The 18,148-nt window shown below is 35.0% G+C and overlaps 2 protein-coding genes across 2 annotated transcripts; one reads left to right on the plus strand and one right to left on the minus strand.

Moving 5' to 3' along the window:
- The first annotated feature begins 6,212 nt into the window (after positions 1-6,212).
- LOC114375339 (probable receptor-like protein kinase At1g80640) lies at positions 6,213-10,053 on the plus strand. Its single transcript, XM_028333117.1, has 10 exons — positions 6,213-6,512; positions 7,417-7,587; positions 7,709-7,950; positions 8,051-8,183; positions 8,284-8,347; positions 8,432-8,528; positions 8,617-8,716; positions 9,309-9,427; positions 9,517-9,606; positions 9,701-10,053. The coding sequence occupies exons 1-10, from the start codon at positions 6,395-6,397 to the stop codon at positions 9,839-9,841; spliced, it is 1,275 nt and encodes a 424-aa protein (XP_028188918.1). The 5' UTR covers positions 6,213-6,394; the 3' UTR covers positions 9,842-10,053.
- Positions 10,054-13,316: 3,263 nt separating this feature from the next.
- Positions 13,317-18,148, minus strand: LOC114375465 (ATPase 9, plasma membrane-type-like). The gene is made up of 9 exons (XM_028333244.1): positions 17,712-18,148; positions 17,489-17,608; positions 17,286-17,384; positions 15,507-16,634; positions 15,117-15,426; positions 14,517-15,031; positions 14,254-14,427; positions 13,979-14,161; positions 13,317-13,865 (listed from the first exon to the last, which is right to left on the minus strand). Exons 1-9 carry the CDS (start codon positions 17,751-17,753, stop codon positions 13,587-13,589), a joined length of 2,850 nt encoding a protein of 949 aa, XP_028189045.1. The 5' UTR covers positions 17,754-18,148; the 3' UTR covers positions 13,317-13,586.

Here is an 18,148-nt window from a genome sequence, read left to right on the forward strand (position 1 = left end):
TTAAATTTTATTTTTATCCAATCTTACTTATTTATTATATTCAAAATATATAGCAACTACATCAAAATTACTATTTAAAACATGTAGACATTATACAAATTTTTATAAAAAAATTATCATTATTTATGAATGTTTTTATTGAAATTATTATTACTATCTTCATTAAAAATTAGATAACTCTCTTTATTGATAAAGGGAAAGGTTGACACAAGAAGTGAAAACTCTTTCAAAGAGTTATAAGATTAGATGCTAGACAATTCTTTTATAAGTTAAAAATTATAAATTATTTGTTTGACAAAAAAAAAATTATAATAAAAAATAAATTCTATGTCTCATTATTTTTGAAGATTTATTTGTTAATAAAATCATGAAAATTATCATTTTATAACTAAGAAATATTTTCAAAAATTAATTATAATTTTCACGGTTAACCATTTTTCGAGTGATTCAATATTTGTTCCAAGCGGATTTGATCCCTAGTACAAAGATTGTTGACCTAGGATAATCTGATTCTTTATATTTCAAGGGAGTTTTACAACCAGCAGAATCACCTTGTTCCTCTTTATCGTCAATCTCTGTTCTGCAAGCATGGATCTTTGTTCAACTTCTCTCTTTGTCTTATGGTTCCTGTTTCTGCCCTCTTAACAAATCTCCCTTTTGTCTTACAATTGTAAACTTAATTATGTGTGTCAGTATACATGTTTTCTCACTTCTCCACGAACTTGTTAGATTGATGTTGAAAGCCATTTCAATCAGAAAAAAACACTAATATTTTCTGTCCCTCTATTTGCTGCTGTGAAAATGCTCCTCAGTTCCTGTTCGTCTTCTGTGTAATTTTTATTTAAGTAACTATTGACTATGATTTGTTATTTTTCTTATTTATGTTATTTTATATGCAGTTTGATAACCTTGGCTGTGCACTTGTGTTGTTCTTCAGTTGATGGAATTATATATGGTATTTTTTTTAATCTTGTATTGTCCATAGAATTTTGTGTTGATGACCGCATATGTGCTCAGTTTAAGTTTAGGTTTCTTAATGTACGACAGTTATTGTCAGATCGATTGTTCTATTTTGCATTATTTAGTGTCAAATAGAAGGTGAAAATATTGATGTTGTAGCTGTTTTATTTTTATTCCCGATTAGAATTATTCTATAACGTTCTCGTAACAGTGTGCAAGCAATGGTTCAAAGTCTACATAATTAGAAATTTAGAATGGATAGAGATTGTACCAGTTCTGTCTTCTGACTTGATCGAGTACATAAGGGAGCGAAAATACTAGCTTATATAGAAGGGCTTCAACCCCCTTGGTCATTGAACCAAAGAGGCAAAGAGGTTGACTATTGGCCACTTCACCGATTCACTTGTTGGGATGATCTACAACCTACCTAGCCTTAAGTTCGAAAGGATGAAGATGTTGGTTCTAAAAAATTTGCTCATTTTATTGGTCCATTAGCTAGCATGGTCCACATAAAACCTTTTAATTTAAAGTTCAAATGGATTAAGAGGTTGGCTCTTGGGGATTAGTGACATTTCATTTGCTAGTGGCATTGGACATGTGTAAGGATCATTAGCAACGCATAAAGTTGTTTGTAATTTTTAAAACTATTTAGATACTTATTTGTAATTTCAAATATGTCAAGAACCTATTAGTAATATATGAAAGATTATTCTCTCGGTCCTCGGATCACATTATCATTTTCATTTACATTTCGTCTCTCTCCTCTCATAAAAATTGTGGTGTATAGACAATAACATTACTTTATATGTGGGTAGGTATATAATGCAAATGAATTTTATAATTTTATTTTGGTTTCTTTTATGTTTCTCCAGTACTAATAAGGGATGCAAGGATAAATGGAGACAAATTTATCTTTATTTCAGCTCATTTTAAATTTTTGATCGAGTTACTATTTTATCTAAATGCTACACGTGTCAAATTATTTTATATTTAAATTCCTATTTTTTTAAAATTTAATTTATGTTTTATTTGATTTTTTTACCAGTACTCTATTATTGATCTTGTTCATTAACATTTTGTTTTATTACTTTACAATGTTTCACTTTTAAATAATTTTTAACGTTTTATTATTTTTTAATTACATCCTTATAAAAAAAGAGAAAATAATAATATACAAAATATTAAAACAATAAATAGGAGAGATAAAAAATTATATTATAAATTATAAATGATTTTCAAATTAGCATAAGATTAATTATTTTTTTAATTTGTGTTATAATCTTAAACGTGTGAGTCTAAAATTATTCATAAGCCATTGCCCATTGTATGATAATCTATATTTTCGGAAATCTTTGTCGTTATCGCTTAGAAGTCTAAAATTGCAATATGAGCATTTAATAAACATCACTATAAATACAAAGGGATGAATCGTTGGCATGGGTGGCCAGGACTAGACATTTATGACTTCCGAGTTCTGATAGATCAGAGACATAGATTGGTACGTATCTGCCATGAACCATGCTTAATCTGAGCAACTCACGGGGATGCATGACTATGTGGGGTTGTTGAGTGCTACTTAGCATAATTCATAGTGTAATATTGTATTTTTTTATGAAATCTTTTATTAATATTTTTAAAATCTATAAAGACGTGCTGCCAATTTTTTTTATTTTAAAAAAGAAGTATTAGTAAAAATTAAATACTATTCATGGCCAGTCTAAAGCAAAAATGAGTCTCTCGTGAGTTTTCAAGTCGGTGTTGGAGATTAGATCAGTTCAATGTAATAGTATAAATCAAGTTTTTTTTAGATTTATAATATTATTAAAATTAATAACATTTCATAAATACAATAGTTAATATTATTAATGAAATATTTTATTTATACATATTATATAAAAACTTCATTAATAATTTTAATATACTCATACTAAAAACTTATTTTTTTTAATATAAGTGTGCTAACAAACTAGTATATTAATGTATTTGAAGATAATATTTAATCATATTTTACTAACACATTAATACTAAAAAACTATGTATGCTAACATAATTCATCAGAACTAAAAAAGAATCAAAAACAAAAAAGTGCTAAATTGGATGGAGAGAACCACAGCTTACGGGATGTTTAATTAAGGCATGGTCAAGTTGACAAGTTGATCAAGGACTAATTAATCACAAAGTGAAGAACATAATCATTCGATGTTTTTTATGATAAAGAGTTCACGTGACATATGTGATGCTATCACACGTTCCAGCACCTTCAATATGCATTACATGACTATAATTATGGCTAACTTTCTGTTTTATTTTCCTTTAGTTTATTGTATTTCTTTGCTGTTTTCTCCCTTTCCTTCGGCCATGGGTTTTCCAGGCAAGCTGTATTGTTTCGTGAAAATTACAGCTGACATTGCGACAATCTAGTGTTAGCTAAATGCTAATGCAATCACTATTCATCAAGATGGAGTAGTTGTGACACCCTCTACCCCTCACATATATATTAATAAAGGAATAAAAATTCAAATATTAATTAAAAGTATTTTTAAAACATTTTTAAATACAAGCTTTTCAAATGGATAAAAGGCTCACATTCACTTTCTTCTACATCATATTCAAATTTGTCCAAATAAATAATAAAGTCATATCGACTCAAAGAAAATCATATAAGTCTCATACAATTAATATAGAACCTATATCCTAATGTCACATCCTATCAGAGCGTGGTGTTCCCGTGTCCTCTAGCATGAGGTTCTTCATAGTCATCCACCTATTCATCTGCTCCCCCGAACACAAGTTCAAGATCATCACAGGATCCAAACACAACAACACACAAGGAGTGAGTTATCACATTCCTAGCTAATAGAGAAACAAGACAATTAAATATACATATTATATAAATGAGATACCACTTGCTTAAACATAGCTCACGTAACTTCACCACTTCATCATTCAAAAATCACTTTTCAATTATCAATCACATTACACAAGAATCCCACACTTCGATCAAGATATAATAACACATCAATTAGCAAGCATATGCAATAGTTATGCTAAGACTCAATCCTACATGCAATGTGGTACCATGTCAGTGAAAAACCACCCTGGGACGCTTAGGAGTACATAACAAGACACACCACACAATGGGTTTGTCAGGTCACTCTCACTAAGTAAGATCATAGGGAGACCAGTCAGGGTCACGATGTTTTGCGAGAATGCTCCAACCATATGAGATCAGCATAGGCTTAAAGGAGCACTCAAACCCGGTGACCCCCAAGGCCTACACTCCGAAGAATCCGTCAGGGCCTCTCCCTCCTGATTCAGGTCCAACCCCTAAAATAATTTTTGCATGCAGACACTGCTCATGAATTATACAATACCCACGACCTTACACTCGTGTTTTAAACACGTTCAACACAATCGCACTATGATTTAACACTGGCTCCTAAATAGGAAACCTACATTTTCTCTTTAACACTGCGCATCAACGCTTTTCTCAAGATAACACTGGTCGGGTTATTGTACAATTCATAGCTTACAACACAAGTAATTTCACATCAAGTGTTAACTACACTCTTATCCACAACTAGAACTCATTCACAATTTCACTTCTCATAGTGTGACAATCCACCATCACATGTTTACACGTATCTCACAAATTAACACATGTTTAACTTTACACTTATACTCAATCTCAATAACAATATTATAATCTCAAAGCAACATATTCTTCTACAATTCATCACATACTCACAATTTGAATCATCATTTCATATCCTCAATATAACAATTTATATAAAACACTATCACAACATTAAGACTAAAACCCCTTAACTAATATTACACAATTATATCAAAATCATAGGTCGAAACATACAAATATCAAGAGCACAATTTATCAAGCAATCTTCATTAGGACATCAATATTTTATTTATAATCAAAGGAAAAATTGTAATTTAAAAAAACATTCCAAAATAAAACCCCAATTTAATCCTCTAAGGATCCCTACACATGTTCTCACTAATCCCCAACCGTGAATAACTCATCCCTTACCTCTGAGCGGACTCACGTGTCTTCAGCCAGGGATAGCAACATCTCTAGCGGTTCCCTGAAATTCTTTCAGTTATTCCTTCGACTGCTCCGATAGAATTCCTCAAACGTCAGAGAGACGGAGAAGAGATTGAAACCTCCACTTATACTGTCTTCATGCGATTCCTTTTTCTCCCGCCACGAATATTGTCTCGCAAATCCCAACGGTGGAAGCGTGCGGAATTGAATTTTGAACAACATATCCAAATTTCACAATAATCCAACGGTTAACGAAATTGGGATCGGAGTTTTACCAAGACAGCTCTGGGTTTCTACGGGAAAGAAAAAGGCTACAATGCGAAGGTTTTTTCTCTCAGTTCATACATGATATCGAAATTCCCAACGGTGAGAATGCTCGGAATTCTGTTGCGAACATGATACTCAAATTTCACGACGATCCAACGGTGAACGGGTTCGAGATCGTCATTTTTCTGAGACTGGTTTGGTGGACTGCGGGAAAAAGAAAGAGTTTTGAGAGGAGAAGGGGAAAAACGAAAATGAGACCAAAAGGAGGCAGCTGACTTAACATAACTATTTATACCTAGGGTACTCAGCCTATTATTTGCTCTATATTTATTTATTTATTTATTTATTTTTACTAAAAAGCTTTTTAAATTTATTTACGAAAAATTGGGATGTTACAATAGTCACATACTGTTAACCATTATTCTGAGTATGGTTTAAACTTTTAATAATATTATACTAGTAGCGGCGCGCAGTACGTAATGATAAACGTTCCATTCTCTCTTCCAAATTGAGTAATCCGAATGTATATATGCTTGAGAATTGAGACTACTAATTAAGTAAACACAGAGATACGAAGATTTAATTCCAATGACAAAGTATATATAATGTAGCGTTGGATGTACTTTTTATAACAAAAACATGGGGACCCTGAAGGAGTTAGAGGACAAGTCTATTATTTGGAAAAAAAAAAAAGAAAAAAGAGGTAAATAGGTAAAGAGAAGGCTTGGACCATTATGTTCCAAAAGTTGGCTAAGGCAAAGCGCAAAGCACCTTAGAAAAATCCTTGCATTAATTTTTGTTGGTGTTGCATAGATGGTGATGACCCACGCAGGTTCTACATCTCACAAACCCTGTGTGTCTTAATAACTTTTGAACTCTCCTCTCTCGCCTTTAGATAGCTGCCACGTGATTTCAGGTTCCATCCTCTCTTCATCGTTGGTTCATCAATCACCAAATTAAAAATGGATTAAAAAGTGCTTTCTCGGTTTTCCTGAAAGAAGAACCTTTGTGACTTTGTCCATTTCTCCTCTGCCAAAAATCGTTTCAAAATTGAACAAGAAAAGAAAGAAGCTTCTCTTGCCAACAAGTTATTCCACTCCCTTGATGAATCTTCTTGTTCTCTTCCTGCCTGTTTGGGTGCTAAGCATTTCTTTTTCCTCACCAATTCTTCATGCTGCTTCCTCCATTTCTCTTTCTCAAAATGCACAAGCTGAATCTCCAGGTGCTCTACCTACAATTCCTTTGTTTATTTTAATCCTTCTTATGAGTTGGCATTTGTTCTAAACACTACAAAATTTTGAACTTGAAACACCAAACTACAAAACCTCACTCCGCTGTTTTTACTTCCTATTTTCTCTCTCATCGTGAGATTTCCTTGAATTATGGTTGGTGTCATGTCATCATTTTTCATAATATATTCAAGTGTGATTTCTGAAAAATGCAATCCTGAAATTAAAGGATAGTAAATTTTGCATTGTTTGGTGCTCATGTCCATGGAAAATAATAAAACCTTCATTGGTAGACATTAACATGTTACTTTGGCTGAGGAAAACTTCCTCATACTCTACATGATTAATATAAATATTGAAGACATGAATTTAATGTGATTCAACGCCTCTTTTCTATGTCTACGAGAACATCTCAACAAAAATTGTATCACCCAACAAACCTAAGTCTCTCACTCAAAAGTTACAGAGAAGAACGATAATCACTATCTCACTTCTCTTAGAGTCAGGTCTCTTTTGCTTGGGCACATTTCCCCCTCTTCAAATTGGGTTGTTCTTCAAACCTCAAGAACCTCTATTTATAATGTGGGGCAGGACTTCTGAAGATTTCTTGAATAAGCACTAATTGATTGCTTACTACAATTCCAAGAGTCACCTCTCTTAGAAATTGTCATCACACATTCAATTTATTGTGTCTCAAAATCACACTTGAATTAATGGTTGAGAATTTTGAATTGACATTCCAAACAACTTATTGAGTCACCTCCCTACCAATTTGTTCATATTAAATTTATTTTCATGAGTTGTAATCCCCCATCAACATTTTATTTGATGTGAATTCTTATATACGTTCAGTATATGCTGCTTAATGAGTTGTAGTTTTGTCCTATATTGAAACAGGAATTCAGGAGGTTAGAACAGTGCACCACCAGAATTTGAATAAGAGAATTCTAATCGCACTAGTTGCTTGTTCTGCTCTTCTTGTTGGAGTCTTCCTATTCCTGTTATATGTCTGGTTCGGTCGACATAAAAACTTAAGATGCTCCAAAAGTAAAAGCCAAGAAACCATCGGTATGACTATTTTCTCTGGTGAAACTTTTATTTGGGTCTTCTTTTTGCTTTTGGACGGTGGTAATGCAAACATAGAAAATTACTTTTCCACTGCTCATTCATTTATTTATTGAACTCGCAGAGGCTGCAAAAGGGGAAACCATAAGCTCGGTTAATGCTAAACTTAACTACTCTAAGATGGCAGATAAAAAGAGTTCAGTTGCTATTTTTGACTATCAGCTGTTAGAGGCTGCAACAAACAGCTTTAACACAAGTAATATTATGGGAGAGAGTGGTTCTAGAATTGTTTACAGAGCTCATTTTGATGAACATTTCCAGGCAGCTGTTAAGAAAGCAGATAGTGACGCTGATAGAGAATTTGAGGTGATGATCCTTTAGAGTTAGATTTGAGTATGTATTTCCTCGGATCTGATTGATATTCCCCTTTTCTGAATTCACCTTTAGTTATTGCACTAAATTGCAGAATGAAGTGAGTTGGTTGAGCAAGATACAGCATCAGAATATCATAAAAATGATGGGTTATTGCATTCATGGTGAATCGAGGTTTCTTGTTTATGAATTGATGGAGAATGGATCTCTGGAAACTCAATTACATGGTACATTTTTCATTAATGTTGATCAAGAAAAGATAGTAAAAGAAATCTTATATTGGGAACTTAATTATCATATGTTGCTCATTGGTATCAACAATTGTAGGGCCTAATCGGGGGTCATCTTTAACTTGGCCTCTAAGGTTAAGAATTGCTGTTGATGTTGCCAGGTGAGTTTATGACGCTTATTCTACTTAAGACTAATTTAATGTCCCTTGTCTTATCTATATTATCTAATGCATATTGTCTGTTAGAGCACTAGAATATCTCCACGAGCACAACAATCCTCCTGTGGTTCATAGAGACCTAAAATCGTCTAATGTTTTTCTGGATTCTAACTTTAATGCCAAGGTTAGATTGTGATTGACTTGTTAGTCTTACATGTTGTCAATTAGTTAATAATATTACTTACTTTCCTTTACTGAGTTTTGTGATTCAGTTATCAGATTTTGGATTTGCTATGGTTTTGGGAATGCAACACAAGAACATGAAGATGTCAGGAACTTTAGGATATTTGGCTCCTGAGTACATATCGCATGGTATAGAAGAATATTTATTATCATAAAATTGTCAACATAAACCTTGTTACATTGTTGCTTCTTTCTTGAATCAGGTGGTTGTAGTTTAGTCTTTCCTTAGAAACATTACTTCTGTCTACCCTTTGACCTTCTGTTGAGATGCTTCATTGCTCCTGTTTTTGTTGTGATTTATAATATAAAGGAAGATAGTCCAATTAAGAGGAATAGAGGAAGCTGGTAGACCTAAAAGAAAGTTTGAATTGATTGAAAGAGATGAAATGAAGTGGAACAGAATGAGATGTAAACGGATGGAATGGAATAAACCCTTCTTTTCCTTTCTTTCCCTTCAATTTGGAGGGCATGAGGATGGAATCATCTATTCCATGATAAAATAGCGGAACAATGGAATGGTAACTCTGTTCCCTTCCATTCTATTCTAGTCCATTCCCTTCCTACATGTTTCATTCCATTCATAATTAGACATTCAATAAAACGTAGCCTTAGAAAACTTTTGTGGAACACATTAAAAGAACTTGGTAGAACTATGGAACTTGATCTTTTTCTTTTTTCATTTTCCTTCAAAACGAATATATAACAAGAGCCAGATTTTCAGGTAAACTAACTGATAAGAGCGATGTCTATGCTTTTGGGGTTGTCCTTCTAGAGCTCCTAACCGGAAAAAAACCCATGGAAAACATGACCTCGAACCAATATCAATCCCTTGTATCATGGGTATGTTTTCTCTCATGCTTTTTGAATGGAGAATTATGAAGAAAACTTCAATTCTGCAGTACTTGATGGTCACAACTTTCAATTTGCAGGCCATGCCTCAGCTAACCGACAGATCAAAGCTTCCAAGTATTCTGGATCCTGTTATCAGAGACACAATGGATTTGAAGCATTTGTATCAGGTTCATTAACTAAAAGCACCATAATCACAAATTTTCCTGCCTGTGATAAATGCTATATATCTTATAATCTTAAGTTCATGTTAACATTCTACAGGTTGCTGCAGTGGCTGTACTCTGTGTGCAATCAGAACCAAGTTATAGGCCACTAATAACTGATGTGTTGCACTCTCTTATCCCTTTGGTACCAGTTGAGCTTGGAGGGTCACTAAGAGTTACAGAACCAATCAGCTCATAGAACTCTCATTGATATTGAAAAGTTGTGTTTTCATTTTTCAACTATGGTATTTGTTCACTTTATTAACATTTTGTTATTGTAATTATTATCCAATTGTAATTATTCATGATTGTGATTTGGTTCTTCTTTTTAGTCGTAAATCATGGTGATATTACCATCTTTACAAGTTATGAGGACACTCTTAGATTAATTTGGTGGCTGTCTAGCTGAAAGATGCTTTTGTTTTGTGGGTTGTTTGTGAGTATTCAAGACGAATGCAACTATCAATATATAAATCACCAAATCTTAAAAAAAAGAAAAACATATCTACGGGGTTTTCATCATGATTACCGCTTCTAGTCTTCTTTCATGACATTCGAACATGAAAACCGTGTTCAACCTTATTATTCTATAAGTTTACAGTTACAGGATAGTGAGGATACTAAAAAGTTGGATGTTTGTGGCTCAGTCTTATACTTAAGAAATAGCAGGTATAATAAGGGTCACATAGGTATTATTTTATTGATTTCTTAAACAAAGTGGAAGTTGTATAATAGGAAGTATTTTCCTATTTTTTATTTTTATAGTATGAGACCTTCAATATCTTGAAGTCACAAAGTTCTCATAACTCTTATTTTCACTGTTCAAAAGAATCAAACTCGGTCCATATTTTTTGGGTATGATGAGGAGTTACAATTAACATTTTCCTAAAAAAAAAAAAAAATACATTTCACGTTGTTGTCTCACTTGATAATTGAGAAAAAGACATGAAGGTGAGAATCCTTCCGAGGATCAAACTTACAAATGTATAAAGTCCCGAATCTTTTTTATTCGGATGGATACACGTTCTTCCAATTTGGCATTTTGGCTAACAAGAAGCAATCTAATAAGAACAGGGCACACGCAAATTTTGTTTTCAAGTCAACTCATGGAAAACAACAAGAACGAGATAGAAAACACAGAAAATATAATCCAAGATTGCGTTCTCGATATTAACGATTCAGAGTTCTGAGTACTATAAATTAACCTGCATGCTTAATCATTTGTTTGGATTCCACAGATATGAACGCGCGGAGAATGTAAAATTCCTCTAACCATCTTTGTAAGAATCTGATGTTCCTTCGTAATCATCAATTTCATAGAGTTTATCCACTTTCCGAATAAACAATTGCTTACTCAGCTTTAGCATATGCTTTATAACTTCTAAATGGATCTGATTAGGATATTTGTGATACCGTCCGTTTTGGCAATAATGTTCATTTGAAAGAGATTATCTGAATTAATCACGAAGGAAAAACGTAGTCACTGCCATCATAGACAGATAATTTTCGCCAGTGCATCTAAATTTCTAGTATAGTACACGAGATGTTTCTTGTTCCCAACAAAAACTCCAACAACTACATAAATCTTAACGAACAAAACATCATCATGATTCTGTGATCGTAACTTATCTTAGCTTCTAATTATATTGACCTTATTTAGATAAACTTCCTAACAAGTTCTTTCAGCTAAATTTTTCAAAAACTGAATCTAGTAAATTAATTTTAACTTTTGAAATAAGTTTTATTTGATTTACTTCATTTTATTCTCTGATAAATACTGTGATAAAGCTTATCTAAATTGACCCATTTGATCATTTTATTATGCACACCGAGATGAGAGATATGTAGAGGTTCCAGCAAGTCAAAAGCGTGTGCTAATGGGGCATCTTGTATAGTTCCATGGTGAAAAAATAATGCGTTATAAAATGTCAGCTTAGTAGGGCATAACTGAAATGCATTCTAGTAAAAGAAAACAAGAGAATAATACAAATTCTACTATGCCTCGATAGGAAACAATTGTTACGATACTACCAATGAATGAGATCAGTAACAGTTAAGACCGCATGTTTTCCACTTGACCTTGATGAACTACTTATATACTCTTCCAAATGAGTTTAGAACAGCTTGCTCTCATTTCTATTTTCTACCTCCCCCTGCACTCCCAAGACAAGACACAGGGAAAACCATGACATTATTAAGATGGATTTGTGCAAATAATTCAAAAACCCAGCTTCTCCAGATTGTCCATGCTGGTGGCCATGTTGAACTCCATGACAGACCAGTGACTGCAGCAGAGATAATGTGCCGCTATCCAAGATGCCGTGTTGCATATCCATATGTGTTCCAGCATCCATGGGCAGTTGCTGAACCAGAGACAGTGCTCATGCTTGGACAAAAGTACTATGTAGTTCCAAATAGCACAATAAGAAAGCTTCAAAGGCTTTCTCCAAGAAGCTCTCCTTCTCCTTCTTCTCCTGCTCATGAAATTACAATCAGTTCTTCAGTTGATGAAATTAGAAACACAAAATCCAGCAAAGAGGAAAATGATGGTGTGGTCTCCACTTGTTGTGTCTTCAGGAATAAAAGCAGTGCAAAGCAATCCAATATCTACAAGCAATACTCCAAAAATAAGATCAAGAAATCTGAAATCAGAGCAGATGTAAGAAATTTGAGTCTAAATATTAATGATAAGAGTGGTGGTTTATCACATGATAGTTGTTTCGTGAGTCTGTTTAATGGAGGCAGGACTAAAGCAAATGTTAGTGATGTGGCAAAAGAAACAAGAACACCATCAAGCAGTGCTCACCTTTGTGATGGCAATACATTAACCAGGAAGAGGACAAAAGATTTTACAGGAAATGGGTTAAGAAGCTCTCCTAAGAATGTATGGTCTTCTGAGCATTGGCAACCGAGTCTAGAGAGTATCACTGAAGAATGAAATAGATTTGGTGGCTGTGGAAATCTTGGCTGCTGATGATATCCAATAATCTACTTTTTTATTTATTGGTTTTCATCATATATCTTGTATACTTTTAGATACAATAATGCTCCCTGAGCTGCGTGGTCTGCTGCTTTCTTTTTTCCATGATGACGATCAATATTTTTCAGATAACCAATTTTATTAATTTTTCATAGGATTTTGACTAATCTTAAAAGAGAATGAAAGTTTTAAATAGATTACTTAAATTTTAGACACAAAAATCACGATCTAATAACATATTAGTCACAACTTTTATTATTTGTATTTATTTGCATTTAATTAAAATAATTAAGAATTAGGATTCGTTTATAAAATATAAATGTTTTGGTACTCAAAAGTTATTAAATTAATATAATTTACTTGGTGTAAATTTAAAATATAATTTTTAATATCTTGTTAATAAATTTTAGAACATATAGAATAAATAAATAATTGTTAATAAATTTGATAATAACAATAAATAAATGTTTTAATGTTAAGATAAGTTTTGATGAATTTCAAATAATTTGTTAATAACTTGTTTACCGAATTCTATGATACTTTTAATCAAAATTCCACTTTTGTCGATCGCGAAGTTGAGTGGAGAATTTAAAGTTGTCATGCATTATAGGGCGAGACGAATTGGTTAGAACAAGATCTAGACGTTGCTCCTTTCCGTTGAGGAAACAATATAGTGATATAGTAAGGCAAAAAGTGAAGAAAGGAAATCTTCATTGATTGATTATTCTAGAACAAAAAGATAAGACAAATTGATGATAACATCGGCAAAAAGAAAAAAAAAAAAACCTCCCCAACCATGGACTGTGTTGCACAATCTCGAAGTGTTGGATATTATTCTAGAGCCCCTGGCATTCTTCAAAATCCAAATGAGATTTGAGACGTCATGAAGGGCAATGTAATAAAAATGTCTATTTCTCTCCTTTTATTTTGTCTTCTAAACCTATGTTCCAGTAGCAGCAAGCACTCAAACGGTGTAGTGTTGCTGCATTGTCTCAATGTCAAGTCCCTTGAGTTTGACGACAGACTCAACATGGCCTTTAAGTGTGTGAAGCTCCCTTAGCCTTGCAACTTCAGCACGCTTCTTGGCTTGTTCTGCAAGTTCGGACAATTCCCTGTAGTTGTTCTTTTCATTCAACATTTCCTCCGTTTCAGGTGGATTCAGGCCATGCAATGTGCGTTGTGCTGCAGCCCATTGTGCTTCTCTCTCTCCCTTTCCATAATCCTTCTTTGTGGTGAAAGCAACCTGATCGATGACGCATCACACAAGGTCGTCAGAGTCAAAGGGAGTCACACACACACACACACACCTATATATTCACATGAAAACATTGAGGTTTAGATTGAGATGCTAATTACCCTATTCTCAGTTATATTATTCCATGCCTTCCCAGTCAATGCATATCGGATGATGAACTTGAGTATATCCATGGGTATGTAGAAAATAATGCTGTAGAGCCAAATGACACCAGCCCAACCCCATCCAATCCCTTTCATCTTTGCAAATTCCCAGTTTGCATACACAGCTATCACCGTGGCAATCTAATTAAGAAATATATATCAGCACTCAGCAAGACTACCAGTAAGAATATCAATCAGAAAATGAATGAAATGATTACAAGTCATACACGTACCAGTTGTGCTATGAAAAAGGCAACAAGAAGAAACATGCCAGGACGTTCAACATAAGACCAGCTCCTTGACCGAGTAACAAAGATAAGAGCCTGACTTACAATACTCACTTGAAGGTAAACAGCTGCTGTGAGCTCACTGTAGTTCTCCCTGATGGATCTCACGCCAAATTTATCCTGCATGCATGCCATTGGTTTAATTTTCATGTATATATATATATATAATAATAGTTTGCAACAAATATCAAAGAAAATAATAATCTCACCGAGAAAAAATCAGATGCATGAGCAGCCCAGAAGAAGACAACAGTCATGACAGCGAGGTAGGTACCAAGCACAATTCCAGTAACAAAAATCTCTCTGAGCTTCCATGAATCTGGCACAGGAGATGGCTTGACCCTATCCTTGGAAATGGTCATGATGGTGCCATCATTGAGTATGGCAATGATCAAAACCATAAAAGGTGAGAAGTCAAACTTCCAGATGAGAGCAAGCAGCATAAAGCCCAACACTATTCGGATTGTTATAGAGACAGCATATATGGTATAGTTCTTCATTCTCTGGAAGATGGCTCTGCTTGTCAACACTGCACTCACAATCACACTCAAGCCAGGCTCCGTCAGGACAATGTCAGAAGCACCTCGAGCTGCATCGGTTGCATCCGCCACAGCAATTCCAATGTCAGCCCTTTTCAGCGCAGGAGCATCGTTCACACCGTCTCCTGTCATCCCACATATGTGCTTCCTATCTTGAAGTCTCTTCACAATCTCATACTTGTGCTCTAGATACATCATTTGAAATTAATGATGATTAGGCTCAATTAATTAATATAATTAAGCATGTGACGCGATTATTAATTAATTTACCAGGGAAGACACCGGCAAAGCCATCAGCCTTCTCAATAAGCTCATCGACTGGAAGGCCAGCAATGGACTCATCCTTGTGCTCACCAAGGAGAGAGGAAGAAGGGTACATGTTGCTTCCCATGCCAAGCCTGCGACCAGTTTCTTTACCAATAGCAAGTTGATCACCAGTGATCATCTTAACGTTCACTCCCAGATTGAGAGCACGCCTTATGGTCTCAGCACTGTCATGCCTTGGTGGGTCAAAAAGTGGCAGCAAACCAACAAACGTCCACGGTCCTCCTGCACTCTCCTTACTTTTTTCTGGCACTTCCTGTTAATCAATTCAAGAAAAACAATTAGTAAATAATTAACCATGCACGCACTTCACATGCAATGATATGCAGTTCTCACTTGTTTGGCAACAGCAAGGGAACGAAGACCGCGATCAGCAAACTTATCAATGATGGAAAGAGCCTTCTTCTTGACATCTTCCCGAAGCTTGCAAAGCTCGATAATCTGCTCAGGTGCACCTTTGCTTACTCGGTGCCAGTTACCCTCAGTGTCTATGTATGTTATGGCGGTGCGCTTGTCCACTGGATTAAAGGGTAGGAAATGCACCTCTTTGATCCCATCTCTGGCCTCCTTTGGATCGCCCAACATCCCAACAATGCAAGCATCAATGGCATCTTGGTTCTCGACCCTGGAGGCCCTAGCTCCAAGCAACATCACTGTATCCTTGTCGGCATCTCTTGCGAAAACCTCAATCAAATTCTTGTCTACCGTAAGCTTGTTGAGTGTGAGAGTGCCAGTCTTGTCACTGCACAAAACATCCATTCCAGCCATCTCCTCAATGGCCGTCATCCTCTTGGTGATAGCACCTTGCTCCGACAGCCTGTGGGAACCGATGGCCATTGTGACCGACAACACTGTTGGCATGGCAATGGGAATCCCTCCGATGAGGAGAACCAGGAGATTGTTAATTCCACTCCTATACTTGCGGTGCTGAATTGGATACATGACAACAATCTCAATGATCATGCCAACAGCAATGGAGCAAATGCAGAAGTTACCAATGGCTGTCAAGACCTTCTGGAAATGGCCAACTTGGTTGCAGCTGTCGACCAAATGAGCAGCCTTGCCGAAGAAGGTGTGGACCCCAGTGGCGATGACGACGGCCTCAATCTCTCCTTGCTTGACGGTGGAGCCGGAGAAGATTTCATCGCCAGGGTGCTTGGTTGTAGGCAAGGACTCGCCGGTGAGTGCGGATTGATCGATCTTGAGGGGATCTCCTTCCAAGAGACGAGCATCAGCTGGGATTATGTCTCCTAATTTGATGCTGATTATGTCTCCCGGTACCAGTATTGAAGCCTCCTCCTCTGACCACCTTCCATCTCTCAAAACCTTCGTTTTCGGAGCAAGCCCTGCCATCAACGCTGCAGCAGCATTCCCCGCGTTGTTTTCTTCTATAAAACTGATCGTTGAGTTCACTACTAGCAACACCATGATTCCCACAAAGTCCTGCCAGTCCGGTGGCTCACCCTGCATATTATATTATCAATAATTTTAGACTCACACGTTCCATCAAGATTATAACACAAATTATATTTATTGTTTTAATATTTTTGTATATTATTATTTTCTCTTTTTTTTATAAGAATGTAATTAAATAATAATAAAACGTTATCTTGAAGTTTTTAATAGAGTACCGGTCAAAAAAATCAAATAAAGCATAAATTTAATATAAAAATAATAATAGGAATTTAAATATAAAATAATTTGACACGTGTAGCATTTAGATAAAATAGTAACTCGATCAAAAATTTAAAATGAGCTGAAATAAAGATAAATTTGTCTCGATTAATTTATCCCTTGCATCCCTTATTAAGTACTGGAGAAACATAAAAGAAACCAAAATAAAATTATAAAATCCATTAGCATGCATTACATACACCACAATTTTTATGAGAGGAGAGAGACGAAATGTAAATGAAAATGATAATGTGATCCGAGGACCGAGAGGATAATCTTTCATATATTACTAATAGGTTATTGACATATTTGAAATTACAAATAAGTGTCTAAATAGTTTTAAAAATTACAAACAACTTTATGCATTGCTAATGATCCTTACACATGTCCAATGCCACCAGCAAATGAAATGTCACAAATTAATTAATACCATCTACTTACCCCTCCGTTTGCCAATACAATTGCCATGATGGCGGCGGCTTCCATCACCCATGAGAGAGGGTTCCACATAAAACCCAAGAATTTCAGCAACTTGCTTTCCTGATTAATTCAAACATACAATAATGCATGCTTGTTAGATACATGTAATTATAGTAGGAACAGGAATAGGAATAGGAATGAATGAATTGTTGATATTGCATTGCCTTCTTTTCTTCCAACTTGTTGGGTCCAAAAACTTGCAACCTCTTTTGGCCTTCCTCATTTGAGAGACCTTCCTTCGAACAGTTCAGTTCTCGGAACACTTCATCAACAGGTATCCGCTCCTGCAACGCAAATTAATTAATTAATCAAATTGCATTGCATGTAATAACATAAATCTGATGATAAGACAACACAAATTAACAAGTTAGAAACGAGAAAACTAACGAGATCAACTGTCTCGTTCTTGATGTTTTCGAGACTTCCCATGTTGGATCTCTAACTGTTATTATGATTACTAGTTTCGATTCAAAGAAATAAAGAGAGAGAGAGAAAGAAGTAAGTTAGTTAGTTCAAGAAAAAAAGTGTCAAAGTACGTGTATATATAATAAGGAAAGGAGGAAGAGAGGACGGATGATGATTCATTATTCTCTCTGGTGTGTGAGTGAGAGTTTCTCCTTACAATTCTCTCTGTACTAAAATCACTCATCCCCACTCGTTCACTAACAAACTCGGTCTCTTCTCTTTCTCTTCTTTCTTTTATTTTTTATTTTTTATTTTGTAACACGTGGTGTTCCAAAATAGCCAAGCAGCGGGACTCGTGCTGTTCCCAGTCATGCGCTTCGATGGGCTCTCGCACGTGGCAATTCATTTCATTACCTTTC

Source organism: Glycine soja, chromosome 11, assembly GCF_004193775.1.
Source record: "Glycine soja cultivar W05 chromosome 11, ASM419377v2, whole genome shotgun sequence".
In the NCBI taxonomy this organism is placed as follows: Eukaryota; Viridiplantae; Streptophyta; class Magnoliopsida; order Fabales; family Fabaceae; genus Glycine; species Glycine soja.

Coding starts and splice junctions, on each gene's coding strand:
- LOC114375339 (XM_028333117.1), top strand. CDS start 6,395: ATGAATCTTCTTGTTCTCTTCCTGCCTGTTTGGGTGCTAAGCATTTCT. Junction 8,529..8,616: donor ATTCTAACTTTAATGCCAAG/GTTAGATTGTGA, acceptor TTTGTGATTCAG/TTATCAGATTTTGGATTTGC. Junction 9,428..9,516: donor ATCAATCCCTTGTATCATGG/GTATGTTTTCTC, acceptor TTCAATTTGCAG/GCCATGCCTCAGCTAACCGA.
- LOC114375465 (XM_028333244.1), bottom strand. CDS start 17,753: ATGGGAAGTCTCGAAAACATCAAGAACGAGACAGTTGATCTC. Junction 17,609..17,711: donor AGAACGAGACAGTTGATCTC/GTTAGTTTTCTC, acceptor TTTGCGTTGCAG/GAGCGGATACCTGTTGATGA. Junction 15,032..15,116: donor CTTTGCCGGTGTCTTCCCTG/GTAAATTAATTA, acceptor TGATGTATCTAG/AGCACAAGTATGAGATTGTG.